The following is a 15,510-nucleotide window of genomic DNA, read 5'->3' as shown; positions in this document are numbered from 1 at the left end:
AATGAAGGGACGCATGCTCGAAGAAACTGCTTCAACTGGAGCTTCACAGCTGACATCGGGAGAGTTCAACGTGGATGTGCAGTGACGTTGCATCTATCCTGCTGGTTCGAGCGTACACGGTGTCCACTGTTGAGCTGCGGGGACCCTTAGGGTTAGTCAGGGACGCAACTAGACAAAAACATTCCGGGGCGTGGGGCTAGCACCTTGAACTGTGGAGGAGAAGCCATCTTCAGAGACAATAACAGGCGTCAGTGGCTGCTGAAGGTGGGCAAGGATCTCCATTTCCGGCTTCCTCGAGCCAGGTGTACACAGCAAGCCATGAGGGCTGCGCAGGAGCAGAAAACAAATCATGGTGCACCGAGAGGGGCAAGAAGGATAATCAGTCAGACCCCCCCAGGATATAGCGGCTTTGGTAAAAATGCCGCGATTTCAACAAAAGTGCCGATTTTGCGGGCACTTTTGTAAAAATCGCGGCATTTTTACGAAAGTGCCGATTTCGCGGCAAACCGCGAAATCGCGATATCCTGGAGGGTCTGACTGAGCTTGCCGAGGCACTGTCAGATTGCTTCATCCCCCTAGCTCTAGCATTTTGCTTACTTCAACTTTGAAGTAGTCAGACAGTCTGTATATTTTTTATTTTTTGGCAGGGAGGCGGTCACCAGCGTTCACATCATGGGTACACAATGTTGTCTGACCAGGGGTCAAAGAAAAGAGCTCATCAAACTGGCCTATGACTTGCCTGAAGTCAGACTGCTGTTGCACAGTCAGACTGTCTGATAAAACAATACTCTCTACGGAACCATCTTGTGGGTTGACAGTATGTCAGGGAGGGGTTCACTTTCCTCCTCCTCCTCCTAGCCTCCATTAGTGTCCATGAGCATGGTCATGTCAGCTCTGTCCCTGGTGTGGCTTTAGGTGATTTACATGGAGAACTCTATAAGGACTCCTGGGGGTGCTTAAGTCTACCAAGTAGGTGACTTCCCCTTTCTTCTCCAAAATGGGATAGGGCCCAGTCCACTCATCTTGGAAGGCCCTGGGAGCCTTTGAGCCAAATGCTCCAACACTGACACAAACTGACCTGGTTGGTACTCAGCCAGTGCTGACTCTGGTCATACCAGTGCTTTATCAGCTACGGGCTGGCCTACAAATGTTTGTTTGCTCTCTTCATGTACTCAGCCATACGTGAACGCAGGCCCAGTACATAGTCCACTATGTCCTCTGTGGGCTCTATGAGAGGTTTCTCCCATCCTTTCCTCACTAGACTTAGAGGATCTTTACGGGATGGCCAAAGAAAAGCTCAAAAGAGCTGAATCCAACTCACATTTGTGGCACCTCTTTGTATGCAAACAAAAGACAAGGTAACTGGACATCCTACCTCCTTTCGAGTTTTTAGGGTAGGCCCAAATCATGCCTTTCATGGTTTTGTTGAACCCTTCAACTAAAGCATTTGTCTGAGAGTGATACTGGGTGGGGAATTTGTAGCTCACGCCACACTCATCCCACACAGCGCTTATGTATGCAGGTATGAAATGTGTCCCTCTATCAGAGACGACCTCTTTAGGAAACCCTCCCCTGTTGCAGTTACCAAGGAGGGCCTTTGCTATCTCTGGGTACCCAGTGGATTGGTCTACTACAATGAATATATTACCAGATGCAGGTTGAGAGTCAAGGAGGTCAACAATGTCAATACCTACCATCTCAAATGGAGTGGAATTAAGGAGCTTTTGGTTGTGGCCTTGTCTTGCCACTGGCTTGACAGGTGACAAAGGAGCAACAAAACTCCTTTACTTTTTGAGACATTTGGGGCCCCAGGTTTTGGTTTGTCCCAGATGTCCAGCCAGGGGGATGTTATGTGCTCAGATCAGAATAAGCGCTGTGTACACTTGGGGGACCACCACTCTTGTGCCTGCCCTTGGTTTGGGGTGCCTGGCCTTAGTGTACAGAAGCCTTTCTTCCCAGTAGGCTCTGCCGTTGACCTCTACCTCTTTTTGCCTTGAAGCTTGCTAGCCTTAAGCAGCTTGCTGCCTAAGGCCTATAAGAGTTGGGCATGTCCTTTGCCCTTGGAATGGGTCCTCTCTGAAGGGGTTCCTTGCACTTAGGAAATCTGCTAGGTCAGGACAGACTCCTTAAGCGCGGGGACACACTGCTCCCAGTGTAACCATGCGCTCTATAAAATTTATTATTATTATTATTATTAAGCTGCAATTCCCTTCTCAGGCTCCAGGGCTTCACTCTCAGGAGAACTCCCCCCCCCCCCACCTCACTCCCACTGTGACCGCTATGAAGCTGTCAGTAGAATTCTTGTCCTTTCTCTTGTTTTGGATGTCTTGGTCCACTATTTCAGGAATCGGGCTCCCATGACGTCCCTGAATCGCTGGTTGTGGCAACACACACACCTACTCAGGGATACCTAGCATTTTTGCATGAGCCTTCCTTTCAACTTCTGCCCAAGCAGAAGTCTCCAGATAATTTCCCTACAGACACTCCACGGGGATGGCAGTGTACACAACCACCTTCTTTGGTATAGTAACCCCTCCCCATTCTAAGCTTACCAAAGCCATTGGGTGGATCTTAGTATTGTTGACCTCACTGGTAACCTGTTGACTAACACCAGGCATCATTTGGTCTGGAGAAACCAGTCTAACAGTCTCCATTGTGTCACTGGCACCTGTATCCCTCAGAGCCTCTTCCTCAGTCCCACTGATTTTAGGCCTTTTGTCTATACTTCTCCTGGCCTGGAGGTAAGATAGCCAGGGCTTCAATAACCACCCCACTAAGGGAAATTAAAGTAGCCTCAGTGTATCCTCTGGCCTCTCCTGAGTACACTTCCATCGCCACTCTCAGGCTAGCCAATCATTTGGATTCTCCACCACTGGGGAACATTTTGGAGAATGCTACATCTCTTTTCATATGTCCTGGCTGATGACAGTCATGACAGAACCCAGAAGCCTTTGCTAGGTCCCAGTTCTTGCCCTTATCACCCTTGCCTGTGGTCTGGGAGAAGTTTCGGACCCATCCTCTTGAGAAGAACTTTGGGGCCTTTAGAGAACCCTTTCTTTTTATTCTTGTTGTTGCTCACCGCGTTCACCTGCTGGGAAGTCTGACCACCCTTTTTCTAGTCATCACCATCACTAAACTTGGGGACAATCCCTTCCTATATTAAGTGGGAGAGGTGTGGAGCCGCGGCCAGGGCGACTGACGCTGGAATCTGGGGATCAGGGTTCGATTCCCGGCTCCGGCGGCAGGTTAGCCCAGCACCATGTGACTCTGGGCAATAGCTCGCTTAATCTTCCCGACGGCCCCCAGCGCCTAGAGACCCTTACGGGTGATTGTGCGCTTTACAAATGTGGATTATTATTATTATTATTATTATTAAAGTTGCTGCTGCCATGCCGCCATTATCTTCGGGCTTAAGCAAATCTTGGCCATTCATTCTTCAACGGCCTGTCTCCTTTCCTCTAGTTCAATTATTTTCTCCTCTAATAGGAGATGTAGCTTTTCCTCAAGGCTACCTACCACCTTACCAGTAGGAGGTCTCCTAGAGTGATTCCTGTCACTTCTCCCTCATGAAGGGGGTCTGGTAAAGGGTGGAGAGCTTTGGCGTTCACCTTCTTCCCCAGAATCTTCAATTTGGGTTAGGGCATAAGCCTCACCTTCTTCAAGGTCCTCCACTGAGGAATGGCCCTCTCTTTCTAGTTCATCTTTCTCATTGGAGCGGAGTCCCTCCTTTTTAGCTGTAACTCTATAGCTAATGAACCTAGCTTCACTGATCTTCAGTGCTGGGATGACGGACAGGTCGAGATTCTTACCAGCCTCCATTGTGCCTAACCTTTTACCTGAAAGTTGGACCTTTTAAAAACATATTAAAAAACTGGTTCCTAACTTTTTATGTCTTTTGTTGTACTGTTGGAATGGGAGTCTACACAGGGCCCGAAGATTCCAATTAAAAATTAAAGTAAAATCTAAAAAAATATTTGAGCCATAAGTCAATAGTGTATTTCTCATGCAAAAATCAGTTAGGACTTGGTGCTACTGCGAACCACAAGTTGAGGATTCCACCGCTGTTACACCAATATAGGAAGGTAGAGTATTATGTGGTGGTGGTTAGGCTTCACCATGCAATACTCTCACAATACCCCAAAGATTGTCCTTGGATTCATGATAATAAATCCTTAGCTCAGTCCAGGTAGAGTGGCAAAGAGCAGTCAGGCTTTACTGTAGGAACGCGTAATAAGCATTTTAGGTCAAGTGAAGTTTTCTTTACTGCTCAAAAACTCAGTTTTTAGCAGTAAAAAACATTATTTCATTGGATGTGTCCCGAGTGATCATTTATTCCGTTTGCTGTTGGTTTTTTCGTTAGTGTGCTCCGCCGGCATCACTCTCCACCCCTCTCGGGTCTTGGGCTCCAGGTGGAGCTGCTTTTATTTGGTGATAAAACACTGGGAGACCCTTCTGTATTCCCTCCTCTTTTAACTTAACCGATTCCACCTTCGTTCTACATTAAACCATTCCTTTAACCCTTAACCATTACAGGAACACTTTACAACATACTTGTATCCTGTCCTATTTTTCAGAGTGCTTTTGCTGAGATTTTGGACTCACCATGTTATATACTAAAGTGCTATTATGGGAATCACCCCACTGAATTATGTGACATGAATTTAGGATGTTCACTACATAAATGAAAGGCCTGGCATTCTATCTTCATTTTACATGCATTCCTTGATTCTTGTGGCAATGCCCTGGCAGTGGTCCAGGCCGCTGCTCCTCTTGAGTAGTTTCAGATTTGGCTACAAATACTTACTGACTTTAAAGGCACCTTTTCGATATCGGCGAAATTTGACTGATAGCCAACAGCCCTGAGCATTACTGAGAACTGAAGTACATGCTAATTTGTGCACTATTATTTTGAGTCAAAGTTGGTAGATTGTTCATTGCTTTTGAGGGGGTGCCATTGTAAGTATAAAATACAGAAGTACGCTGTGAAATAAAACCATTCAGCTAGTATTTTACATTTAGCAGCAAAGCCATTAATCATATTGTTAGGGGAGTAATTAACCACGGGCTTCTAGAGCTATCACATGCCCCTTCCATCAATATTCAACCTATTTCAAAACCTTGCTGCCTTCCCAACATTTGACTGGATCGAACAATCTCATGATTCAATAATAACAAACTGGATCCTGTAAATCATGACAGGATGCTTTTTCAAGTGCAAATCAATGTCACACATCATGTTATCTGTACCTTCCAATCAGGGCCCAGAGGACCACGGCCAGTCTTCACAGATTTGAATTTTGATGGGTCTTCATCTGGTTTATAATCCTACAGAATAATGAACAAAAGAATTACAACAAGAAAGAGTCGACCTGGAATCAGCACAACTTGTATTTATGAGGGACATTCTTTATAGATCCTCAAGCAATGCACAGTGCTAGAACGTCTTTAATCAACACACACTGCAAAGCAGAATACGATGCATTGAGTAATGTATTCTGCAAACATACCACTTTCCCATGTGCAGTACAGCAAAATTATTAAGCAAAGACCAATGTAAATGTCATTTACCAGTGTGCATCCCATGCACACAATTAAGTAACAAACAGTGCAAGCACAAAACCAACCAAAGCAGATTATAAAAACTCATTAAGCTATCAAAGATGGAAGCATGTAGCCTAATGAGGGAACAGGCCAATATTACTTAATTTTTTCACACTAAAATACAGTGCGAGCATGCCACACCATAGACCCTATATCAATGTAGAGTACAAAGCTGTCAACAAGCAAGCCTTGAATTTGAGACATAATTGCCAAATGGTTACCAACATGATCAAAACCAAATGGAGTTTTCTCCACTTCAACTGGCATTATTATGAAACACTTGAAACCAACAAAAGCATGAAACTTTCAAACGTAAAAACAGTGCTTTTAGCATACATTGTTTTTGTACATATGGTGGGGTGCCGTGGGGGGCATTTTTCTTTGGCTGCTGCATGTACAACAAAACCTTGCGGTAAATTCTCATTCTTGAAAAGGAAAAAAAAGAAAACCACATGTTGCCGAGAAGGGTAGTTACATTTTATAGAACTGATGGTAGACCCTCCTATTGTTTAATAAGCAATGACAAAGAAAAGTGTCTGGGGTCCCCTAACCAATCCCTCTAGACTGATTATCAAAATGAAAGCAAATTAAACATTTCATGAAAGAAGTCAACTTTGTAAAGGGGTGACCGGGTGCATTCAGGAAACAAATGAAGTGGGGGAGGGCAAGAAAAGTTAGAGTGAAGGGGTGCTTTTTTAGAAGCACTTCTAAATAGCACTGCTGTCAAAATAGAATTTTACATTCTACAGAACAATCCTCCCCTACCCAGACCATTGTATGGCTCATTAATCCACATTAATATAGAACCACACTACTAATTGAACGTTTGAAGGAGAAAATAAGGGGACCAAAAGATGCGTAGGCAGTGAACCATGTGTAGAGAAAAACGTTAATGCCAGATAATGACAGATATGGATCAGGCAGGCAGATGACCACTGAAAACTCAGACTCTAATTAATGACGACTGACAACTACTAACAACGGAGGCGGAAAATCAAGTAACATAACAACCATAGTTATTGCCTTGGGAAATACACCAGCACTGAAGGTTTTGCACTTCTAAGGAATAGAAACGTGAACCTGTTTTACTCTCTCCTTGAGCTGCTGTTATAACTGAGCCCTTAAACAGACCAGTAACAAGCTTTGCTAAACAGGTGATCGCCTCCCTCTCATCAGGAAGTACTGGACAGAATTCCACTGCAGTCTACAAAGTATTGCTTCACATTTTAGGTTGATATACTTTACAGTCAACTGTATTACTCCTACTCTGCAGGAGAAACCTGTACAAATACAAGACTCAAAATGTTTCTTTTTTTCTAGCCTTAGAGTCAAGAGATACTTGGTCTACAGAGCTGAAGGACTGTGGAGAGTCACAAAAACACCAGTGTCATTTAACACGCTCAAAGTCAAAAGGAAATGCTACAAATTCTCCATTCACTGAGCTAAAGCTGCACTTTCAAGCAGGCCCGTAGCCAGAAGTATATTTTTAGGGGGCGATGGCCCTCAGCTATGATCACACATTAAAGCTGTGCTCTATAGTTGCATTATTTCTTAAATACTGGTCGTCTTACTAAATATTGACCCTTAAAAGATCGCGGTCAAAGACTATAGAGGACAGAATATTGAAAGGTAAGTGCATATATAGGGCATATAGATTTAATATTCCTAACTCCACACCCTCAAGATATATAGAGTGTTCTCTTAGAGGGGATCCTCATCAATAGTCATAAGAACTGGAATATACCCTTCCATGGGCGGGGACCCCCGAAAGTATATACAAATTATATATGAAAACATGTATACAGCTCTCCCTCTCATAGATATATATCATTTTTTCCAAAAACAAACAATGCAGCTTTACAGAAGATACCAACAGGCTGTGAAATCTTGTCTTTGCACATACACAAATAAACTAGGAAGACCAAAAGACACTTGAACTGCTTTTAATGAACAACAGCAAAGTAGTCCTGCAAAGAGAAAAGCAGGCATTGTTTGCCCATAGGCTGCATTGTAACTTCAATAGCATAGAAACATTCAGGAGGCCGGTCATAGACTGCCTCGTCCGCAACCGGGGGCTTAATATCCCATGGCTAAAGTACATGAAGGAGACCCTTGAGGGAATAGGATGTGCAGATCTTTTAACTAACCCTTCGAAAATATCTGTGCAGGATAAGGCCATGGTTAAGGGCCGTTTTTTAAGCATGTTACAACACTCAGGGAAGATAGGGAGCCGTTTAAATCGTCAGTGAGAGAACATCTTCTAACCAAAACATCTGAGGGCATTGAACCTTATTTGTCTTACTTTCATAATGCCAATGATAGATTTTTAATGACACTGTTCAGGCTAAATCTTCTGCATCACATACTAGCTGACCCAGCAGGATATACATCTCTATAGAGATGAACAGTCCGTGTGGCTGGGACCAACGGTCTCCACAGGATACCCTTCACTTTGTTTTACTATGTCCCTTTTATTCACAACCTAGGAGCCTCTTTTTGAAGAGAATTTTAAAGAAAGCTAGATTTAAACATGCAAGGGTGGCCCTGTTATTTTTAAAATTGTCCTCCGATGCTTTGACTCGGTTTTGTACTGTAAATCTTCTAAGGGCCGTGGTCAGACTTTGAGCAACATGGGGTATTGGGTGAACATAGGTTGCCCATGATGTCACTCTTTCTATGGCCTCATGAAGTAACCTGCTGAAGGGAGGGGCTCTTAATTATTGATGTATTGAATATGTATCATGTAGAATTTTAGCGGAGGCTGGGAAACCTCTTCTGATGGCACCATAGTTTAGAAATAACTGATCAGACTTTCTAATGGTCTTGGATTTATCTAAGTAGAATTTCAGAACTCTCTTAAGATCAAGGGAATTAAGAGATTTTTCTGCTGTTGTAGATGGAGTGGGGAAAAAGCAGGTAGTGAGATTGTTTGATTGACATGGAAATCTGACACCACCTTCGGAAGGAAGGAGGGGTGGGTCCTTAAAACCACTCTGCTGTGATGAGAAACCGTGTTTGGTTCTTTGGAACAGAGCGCCTGAATTTCACTTACTCTGCGAGCTGAAGTAATCGCCCCCAAAATAGAGTTTTTCCGTGTGAGATGCTGAAGAGTCGTCTTATGAATAGGTTTGAAAGGGGGGGGGGGGGCTACTGCTTGGAAAGAACCAGGTTCAACTCCCAAGGGGGAAAGGAGGCCTGACAGGAGGGAAAACATTTTTTAAACCCGGAAGAAAATCCTTAACCACCTGGAGCTGGAAGAAAGAAGGTTAATTTAGAGCCATTCTGTAGGCTGTAATGGCAGCCAAGTGCACCTTATTGAAAGTGACCAAGGCAGTAATGACGAAACACGTTATAGCAGATTAATAAAGCGCAAAAACAAAATTCATATGAGTCGTATCTCAGGGTTGGCGTTCGATCTTCATCGGGGGAATTGGAACTGGAGTGAATATATAGAGCTGTATATATATATGTTTTCATATATAATTCTTATATATTTTCCAGGGTCCCAGCGCATTGGCGGGAATATTCAAGCTTATGTTTATGATGAGGATACCCCTGGACGAGAACTAGGATTACAGGTAAGTAAATTATCCTTTAGGTACATATATGTGAAGTGAGGTGTAGAAAATCTATACATATTTACTTTTCGATATTTTGGATACAATATTCTGTCCTCAGTATATCGTGTCATCGATATTCTGGTCCACACCAATGCGATTCTAAGTGAAGGAATACGTACATATTAAAGCGAGCTCAATCAACTTTCCACAATCCAACTTCAAATCCTATCAATTATATGGGATTTAAAGTAGAAGGGTGTAATGTCTGACTTGCAACTTTGTGTATTTTCTTAAACTATTCAAGCTTTGTCCTAAGCAAAATTTATTAAGTTATTTAATTTTAAAAATCAGCTGGCTTCAGCTCAGAGCCATCCTTCCTACATCTCTTGACTCAAGTGATGCAAGTGGTGCCACCACACTCAAATTTCTTTGGTGGAGAATGTCCTACCTCGGGCATTCAGCATCAGGAAATCATCACACCTTAAAGGCCCAAAAGGATAAACCTTATCTCAAGTAAATTTAGGAAACCGTAATGCATATTCACAAGCCCCTTGTGCCACTTTTTTTGATGCTCCTATGCGCACAGTGCAGGCCCGTATTTACAAGGCCTAACAAAGCCATCTTGAACGGTTTTTGATGGCCTAGTAAATAAGACGCAAGACCACACAGCACAAGTTGCAGCGTTGCTTTTCATTGCGGAAGGGAGGCGTGCCATGGGTGTTGCTGTGGGTGTTTCCCCACAACAGCCATAGATTTTGACACTGCCCCAGATTTACAGCATAGTGTGAATCTGGGTCAGCGCCAAAAACGTACACCTCCTCAGAGTAGGCGTAACAAGGGCAAATGTTTACATTTCTCCTTGTTTTTCCTCTTTCTACTTGTGCTGCATTGTACAGCACACACAGAATGAGAAAAATGCCTCTCCCGATTGTTTTGGGGCAGAGCCTCTTCCTGCACAAAAACAATGATGCCAACAACACAGACACCCTTGCACCATGGTGAAAGGGTGCCTGTATTAGCGCATGGCTGCAATTTGTATGCCAGCGCTAGCTGAAAGGACAGAAACACACTGTATCTTGTGAGTATGGTGCATTTAAGTCCTTTCGAATTGGTGTACAGCAGCAAAGCAAAATTACTTGCGGCACAACCCAACACCAGTTCATTGTAAAGATGTCCCTTCATCTCCTTTGAAAAGTGTGGAGTTTCCTAATTCCAATCAACTTGGAGAGAGACGTTTCAATTTAACCCATCTCTAATTTAAAATAAACTTAGAGCATCTCCGTCAAGAACATTTTGGGAAATTAGTGGCAAACTGAGTGTTTTAAACATTTTACGGTTGCAGTGATGGTGAAAACTAGAGAGCGTGGTTATGGTTTCACAATAATTGGTCCAAGGGAATGGATCCTGAGCGTGTATACCCTGTAAAGGGTTATGTAGATAATAAGCCATTTTTGAAAGATACATTTGGTCATAGCAGCTCTCTGTGACATGGCAGACTATATTGGATACTTTCAGATTGACAGTGCTGCTGGTTGGGATATTTGCAGCCATTTGTAGCAAGCAGATCAATCTAACAAAATATCTGGCTCCTGGAAACAAAATATAGATCTGTAGAGCAGCAGTTATCTAACCAGGCTATATTTTACAGCTGGCCAGTTTAGCCTGAAGCAATGTCCATTAAATGTAATATGTACCTGACTTGCGATGACTCTGCCCCAGCATAATATGTTGATAAAAACACTGTGCCATATTGGAATCTTGAGTTTCATGATTGGACATTGCTTCTGAATGACTGTTAAGTATAGGTAGTGACAACCATGTATGCATCCTGAACAGGAAAAGTCATGAAAGTTGCTGGCTTAAGAAGAGCATGACTCGGTGCCCTGTACAGTACTACAATCTTTTCACACAGCTAATTCTTTTCTTGACATACCATATACTAAGGGTGGGCGGAATTTGCGTAGTCGTGCTATGCAAAGCTCTGCGAAACGGTTAAAAATATCAGCGAGCACGCAAACGTTCAACAAACATGTGGAATTGCTTGTTCCGCCCGTTCGCGATGCTTTTTTCCTGTTCGCGAACGCTGTTTGCGTGCTAAGGGAGAAATATCTCGCGAACAGGCATTTTTGAAAGCGAGAACAAGCACAAAAAAAACAAAAAAAACGGCGGATCGCGGAATTTTAGGTAATTCCGCATTCTCAGCAGAACGAGAAATTAACCAAATTCCGCGAGCGGAACGGAATTTACCGCCCAGGCCTACCATATACAAAATGTATTAAACCTGGCTCTTTCTGTAGGGCCATTCCCACATTTTTTGCCTTCAACCTCCTGTCTTCTGAACCCTTTTTGTTGGCTAGTATTAAGAAAGATGATCCAAGGTGGATTAAATTCCTAAACAATTATGATATTTCAAACAAAAGGTGTAAAGGGAGTTCAGCTAATGCACACTGAATTCATGGAATTTAAGCTGTGACAGCAACCTAGTGTTGTTACCAACTTTCATATAGCATCTCAAACACAATACTGCGGTTTCCCACAGGGGTCCATCATATCACTTCTATTATTCAACATCTACCTAACCCCCTTACAAAACAGGATTACATCATTCAACCCCACTTGTTACAACTATTCAGTTGACACCCAAATCATGTTTGAAAATAGATTGTCTGGAAGACTTCTACAATTTAAAACTTTACTGCCTTCAGGTCAAAAACACATGGATGATGAATAACTATCTAAAGTTATATATTGCAAAGACAGAGCTTATGGCCTGCGGAAAATGACAAAAAAGCCAGCCTATCACCAACAATATCAAGAGAAGTCAGAAACCTAGGGGGAACCATGAATTCAGATTTATTTTTTATACCAAATGTTCACGAAGTAAAACGGAGTGCCATCAACACTACATTGCATCCTCCCATACCTTGGATAATCTCCAAGTTTGACTATACCAACAGCCTACACTTTGACTCACCTGCATTAATCATACACAAAATACAAATTATCCAAAATGCTGAGGGGATGACTCTCTCTTCCTTCACCAAAGAGAACACATGACTCAAGTCTTGCCATCACTCCACGGCTACCTATAGCCAGAAGAGTAATGTTCAAGGCACTCTGCATTGCTCACAGAGTCTCTAAAGAGAAGGGCTGCTATACTTACAAGCAAAATTCAAGCAATACCAACGAATGAGAACACTGTGTTCCAGGCTTGAACCACTAGTCATCATACTACCTTACCAAAAGAAATCCATACCAGGCGCTGCTTTCTCAGCACAAACTGCTAAGCTATGGAACTCCCTACCAGCCAGCATTCAAAGTATCCAGAAGCATATAAACTTCATAAAACAGTTGGAAACAGGCTATTTCCAAGACAACTAAAGCACCACACATCCTGGAAGGACAGTTGCATCCTCAAGCACAGCCTTTAGCTTACAATTCACAGAATGAAAACAACCCAACCAGCAAACTACTTACAATAAGCTGGTAAGAAGGGCTGACTTGTGCTTCACTGTGGTATTATGCCGTTATGCAAGTTCAAAGATAACATTTCTGGCTCACACTAATACCAATACCATAATACTCCGCGGTTAGCAGCCAACTGTAACTTACACATCTTACATTCACAAAGGACATATCTGTTACGAGGGTTGTCCATCACCAGTACTGTGCAGTCAATAAACCAGCCATAACCAAATGAACAGGTACGGACTAACTGAAAAGCTCTGTACACACTACTGTTCAATCAGAGGACATTAATCTGGTCCATGACTGCAGGTCCCAAATATATACGCACTACGGCAGCTACTTTACATTTCACAATGGCTTTTGGATATGAAAAGATAGTAACACTGTGCATCCCAGCAGATCTCCCCACTTCTCTCTCCCTCCAGCAATGCCGCTTCTGCCCCCGGCCTTTACCAAAAATGTCTGATTGGACAACCCAGTGCAGTAACTAGCAAAGCAGACTACATCGTCAAAAACACCATCAAGGCACCTGAAGAGCTGTTCAAAGCTGCTGGCGTACTAATAAACCACAAACTTCGCATCTGTGTCTCCCTCAGCTCATCGTTCCACCATACTGCTACACAATGCACCTAGAAACATGATAATCACACATCCGTGGTCATCATGCACAATATGGAAAGACTTCCCAAATAGGGTCACAAAACAAAGACAACACCATTCCAACCACACACCACCCTGTATGGCATAGCTTGCTGACCATGTAGGTGAGTGCTGCAGTGCCAAACATAGGGGTTGTAAGTGCTCTCCATACTCGCATTACAATACAATATTTATCATTTGTGCATCACCAAGATTTGTTTTGATCTTATTAAAAAAAAAAATGTATCAGACTTCAGAATTATAAAACAAAATGTGCTTAATTTGTGGTTTTACAAATGCTGATATATGCTGAAATATCTGTATAGTTCATTTACAGTTTTAAAAAAAAATTCAGAATTCGAAACAAATTGACATCCTACTGTATGTCTTTTCGTGCTCCGTTTGCGCAAGGCCTCTGGAATCAAGTGATTTCACGGCAGCTGCGTTTTCTGCATAGTTATGAATTTGCTGCATATGCCACATAATCTATCATCTGCTCCATAATAGACAGATTTTAACCATAACAAATGTGTTCCTAGCTTAAATAGATAAATATACTGGAAACGCTGCAACACGTGCTGTCACACATTGAAATGTCCTTCACAGCAGTTGACTGGTCACCTTTCAGTTTATTGCTGGATTTGGATGCGTAGCTGGTACCAATGGAGTGAAACCTTGGCCGTGCCGTGACCGCATTTATTTATAGCTGTATTTGGATGCGGAGCTGGTACCAATGGAGTGAAACCTTGGCCGTGCCGTGACCGCACTAACGTGTAAAAATGATAAAATAATTAAGCAATACTATCACATAATGCTCCACATTAAGCGGCATACTTTGTGTTTTCTTGCCGCATAATTTCCTCAACATTGCTGCAAAATGTAGGCCTCCCTTGTTGCATTATTCCAGTTGCCCTTTCTGTACCCTAGTGAGATTGTCACATAGCTCACTTTACAATGTCCTCTCACTTTGCAGTTTAAGTAAGAAAAGTAAACAAAAAATGTTTATTGCTCATTCACTTTTAGAACTGATGCATCTTTAATTGCTGTACCAACTGCCTCTGTCATTTGGGGAGGCAAAAGAAACACATGGGCTGGCCCAGCCCTCAAATACCCCCACCCCCATAGCTACGACCCTGCTTCCAAGAATAGACACAAGAAATTGTTTAAAATGATTCAACCTCAAACCAATGCCTCCACATCCTGATGTCTTGATGCAACAAATTATCTTCATTCTACAGCAAAAAAAAAACCAAGAAAATACTATCAGGCAGAAATCTGATATTTGCAATAATACTTCCTCAATCAGGACAGAACCTTCCAACCACATTCCATCCTACCACTAAAGCAATCTGTGCCTAGAATCTGTTCTCCCTCAGCTTAAAAGAAACCCTATTCTTTGTGTGTGATACCACATCCTCCTCTTACTCTAGTCACCCAATATATCCAGCAGCTGCCAAAGACCGTGTTCCTTTAATGGCTAGCCCCCACGAGTTTAGCTCTCTAAAATGCTGCACCCAGGGGTCTAATAAATGCACAAGTGAAGACCCTCTGCGAAAGAGATGACCTCTACCCCTGTATTGTGGAGTCCCCCAGGGATCATCACTCAGCCCCACGCTCTTCAACATCTACATGGCCCCTCGCCGCCATAGTCAGACAGCATGGCCTCAGCATTATATCCTACGCGGACGACACTCAGCTCATCCTCTCGCTCACAAAAAATTTCGAAGACTCCAGCTTCTGCTTTCGGGAAGGAATGAAGAACGTGGCAGCCTGGATGAAGGACAGCTGTCTGAAACTAAACTCCGAGAAAACCGTGGTCCTCATCCTCAGGACCCTGCACCTCCGCCTGGGACAACACCTGGTGGCCATGCGCCCTCGGGAGCCCACCCACCCCTACTGACCACACTCTGAACCACAGCATCATCCTTGATTCCTCCCTCTACATGAACCGCCTGATCAACGCCGTCGCCTCCACTAGCTTCAACTGCTTTCGCATCCTCCGCAAGACCTTCAAATGGACCCCCCCCGACTGCAGAAGGACAATCACCCACGCACTCATAACCAGCAGACTGGACTACGGAAACGCCTCTACGCCAGAATCAACAAAACTCTTCAACACAAACTTCAAACCATCCAGAATGCCGCAGCCAGACTTGTCCTCGGCACACCGCGCCACGAGCTCATGACCCTGCACCTACGAGGCCTCCACTGGCTCCCCGTTCAAACTCCTCACCCGCGCCTA

The 15,510-nt window shown here is 43.4% G+C and overlaps 1 protein-coding gene across 1 annotated transcript in view; it reads right to left on the bottom strand.

Moving 5' to 3' along the window:
* Positions 1 to 15,510, bottom strand: part of PITPNA (phosphatidylinositol transfer protein alpha) — a 188,307-nt gene that overhangs the window by 71,257 nt on the left and 101,540 nt on the right. Inside the window, exon 8 of the mRNA XM_078680168.1 lies at positions 5,248 to 5,325. Within this exon, the coding sequence (XP_078536294.1) occupies positions 5,248 to 5,325 (78 nt within the window). The remainder of the gene's footprint in view (positions 1 to 5,247; positions 5,326 to 15,510) is intronic.

The sequence above is a fragment of the Lissotriton helveticus genome, chromosome 3_1, assembly GCF_964261635.1.
Source record: "Lissotriton helveticus chromosome 3_1, aLisHel1.1, whole genome shotgun sequence".
NCBI lineage: Eukaryota > Metazoa > Chordata > Amphibia > Caudata > Salamandridae > Lissotriton > Lissotriton helveticus.
Note: the sequence above shows the minus strand (reverse complement) of the source record. Positions and strands in the feature narration are given on the sequence as shown.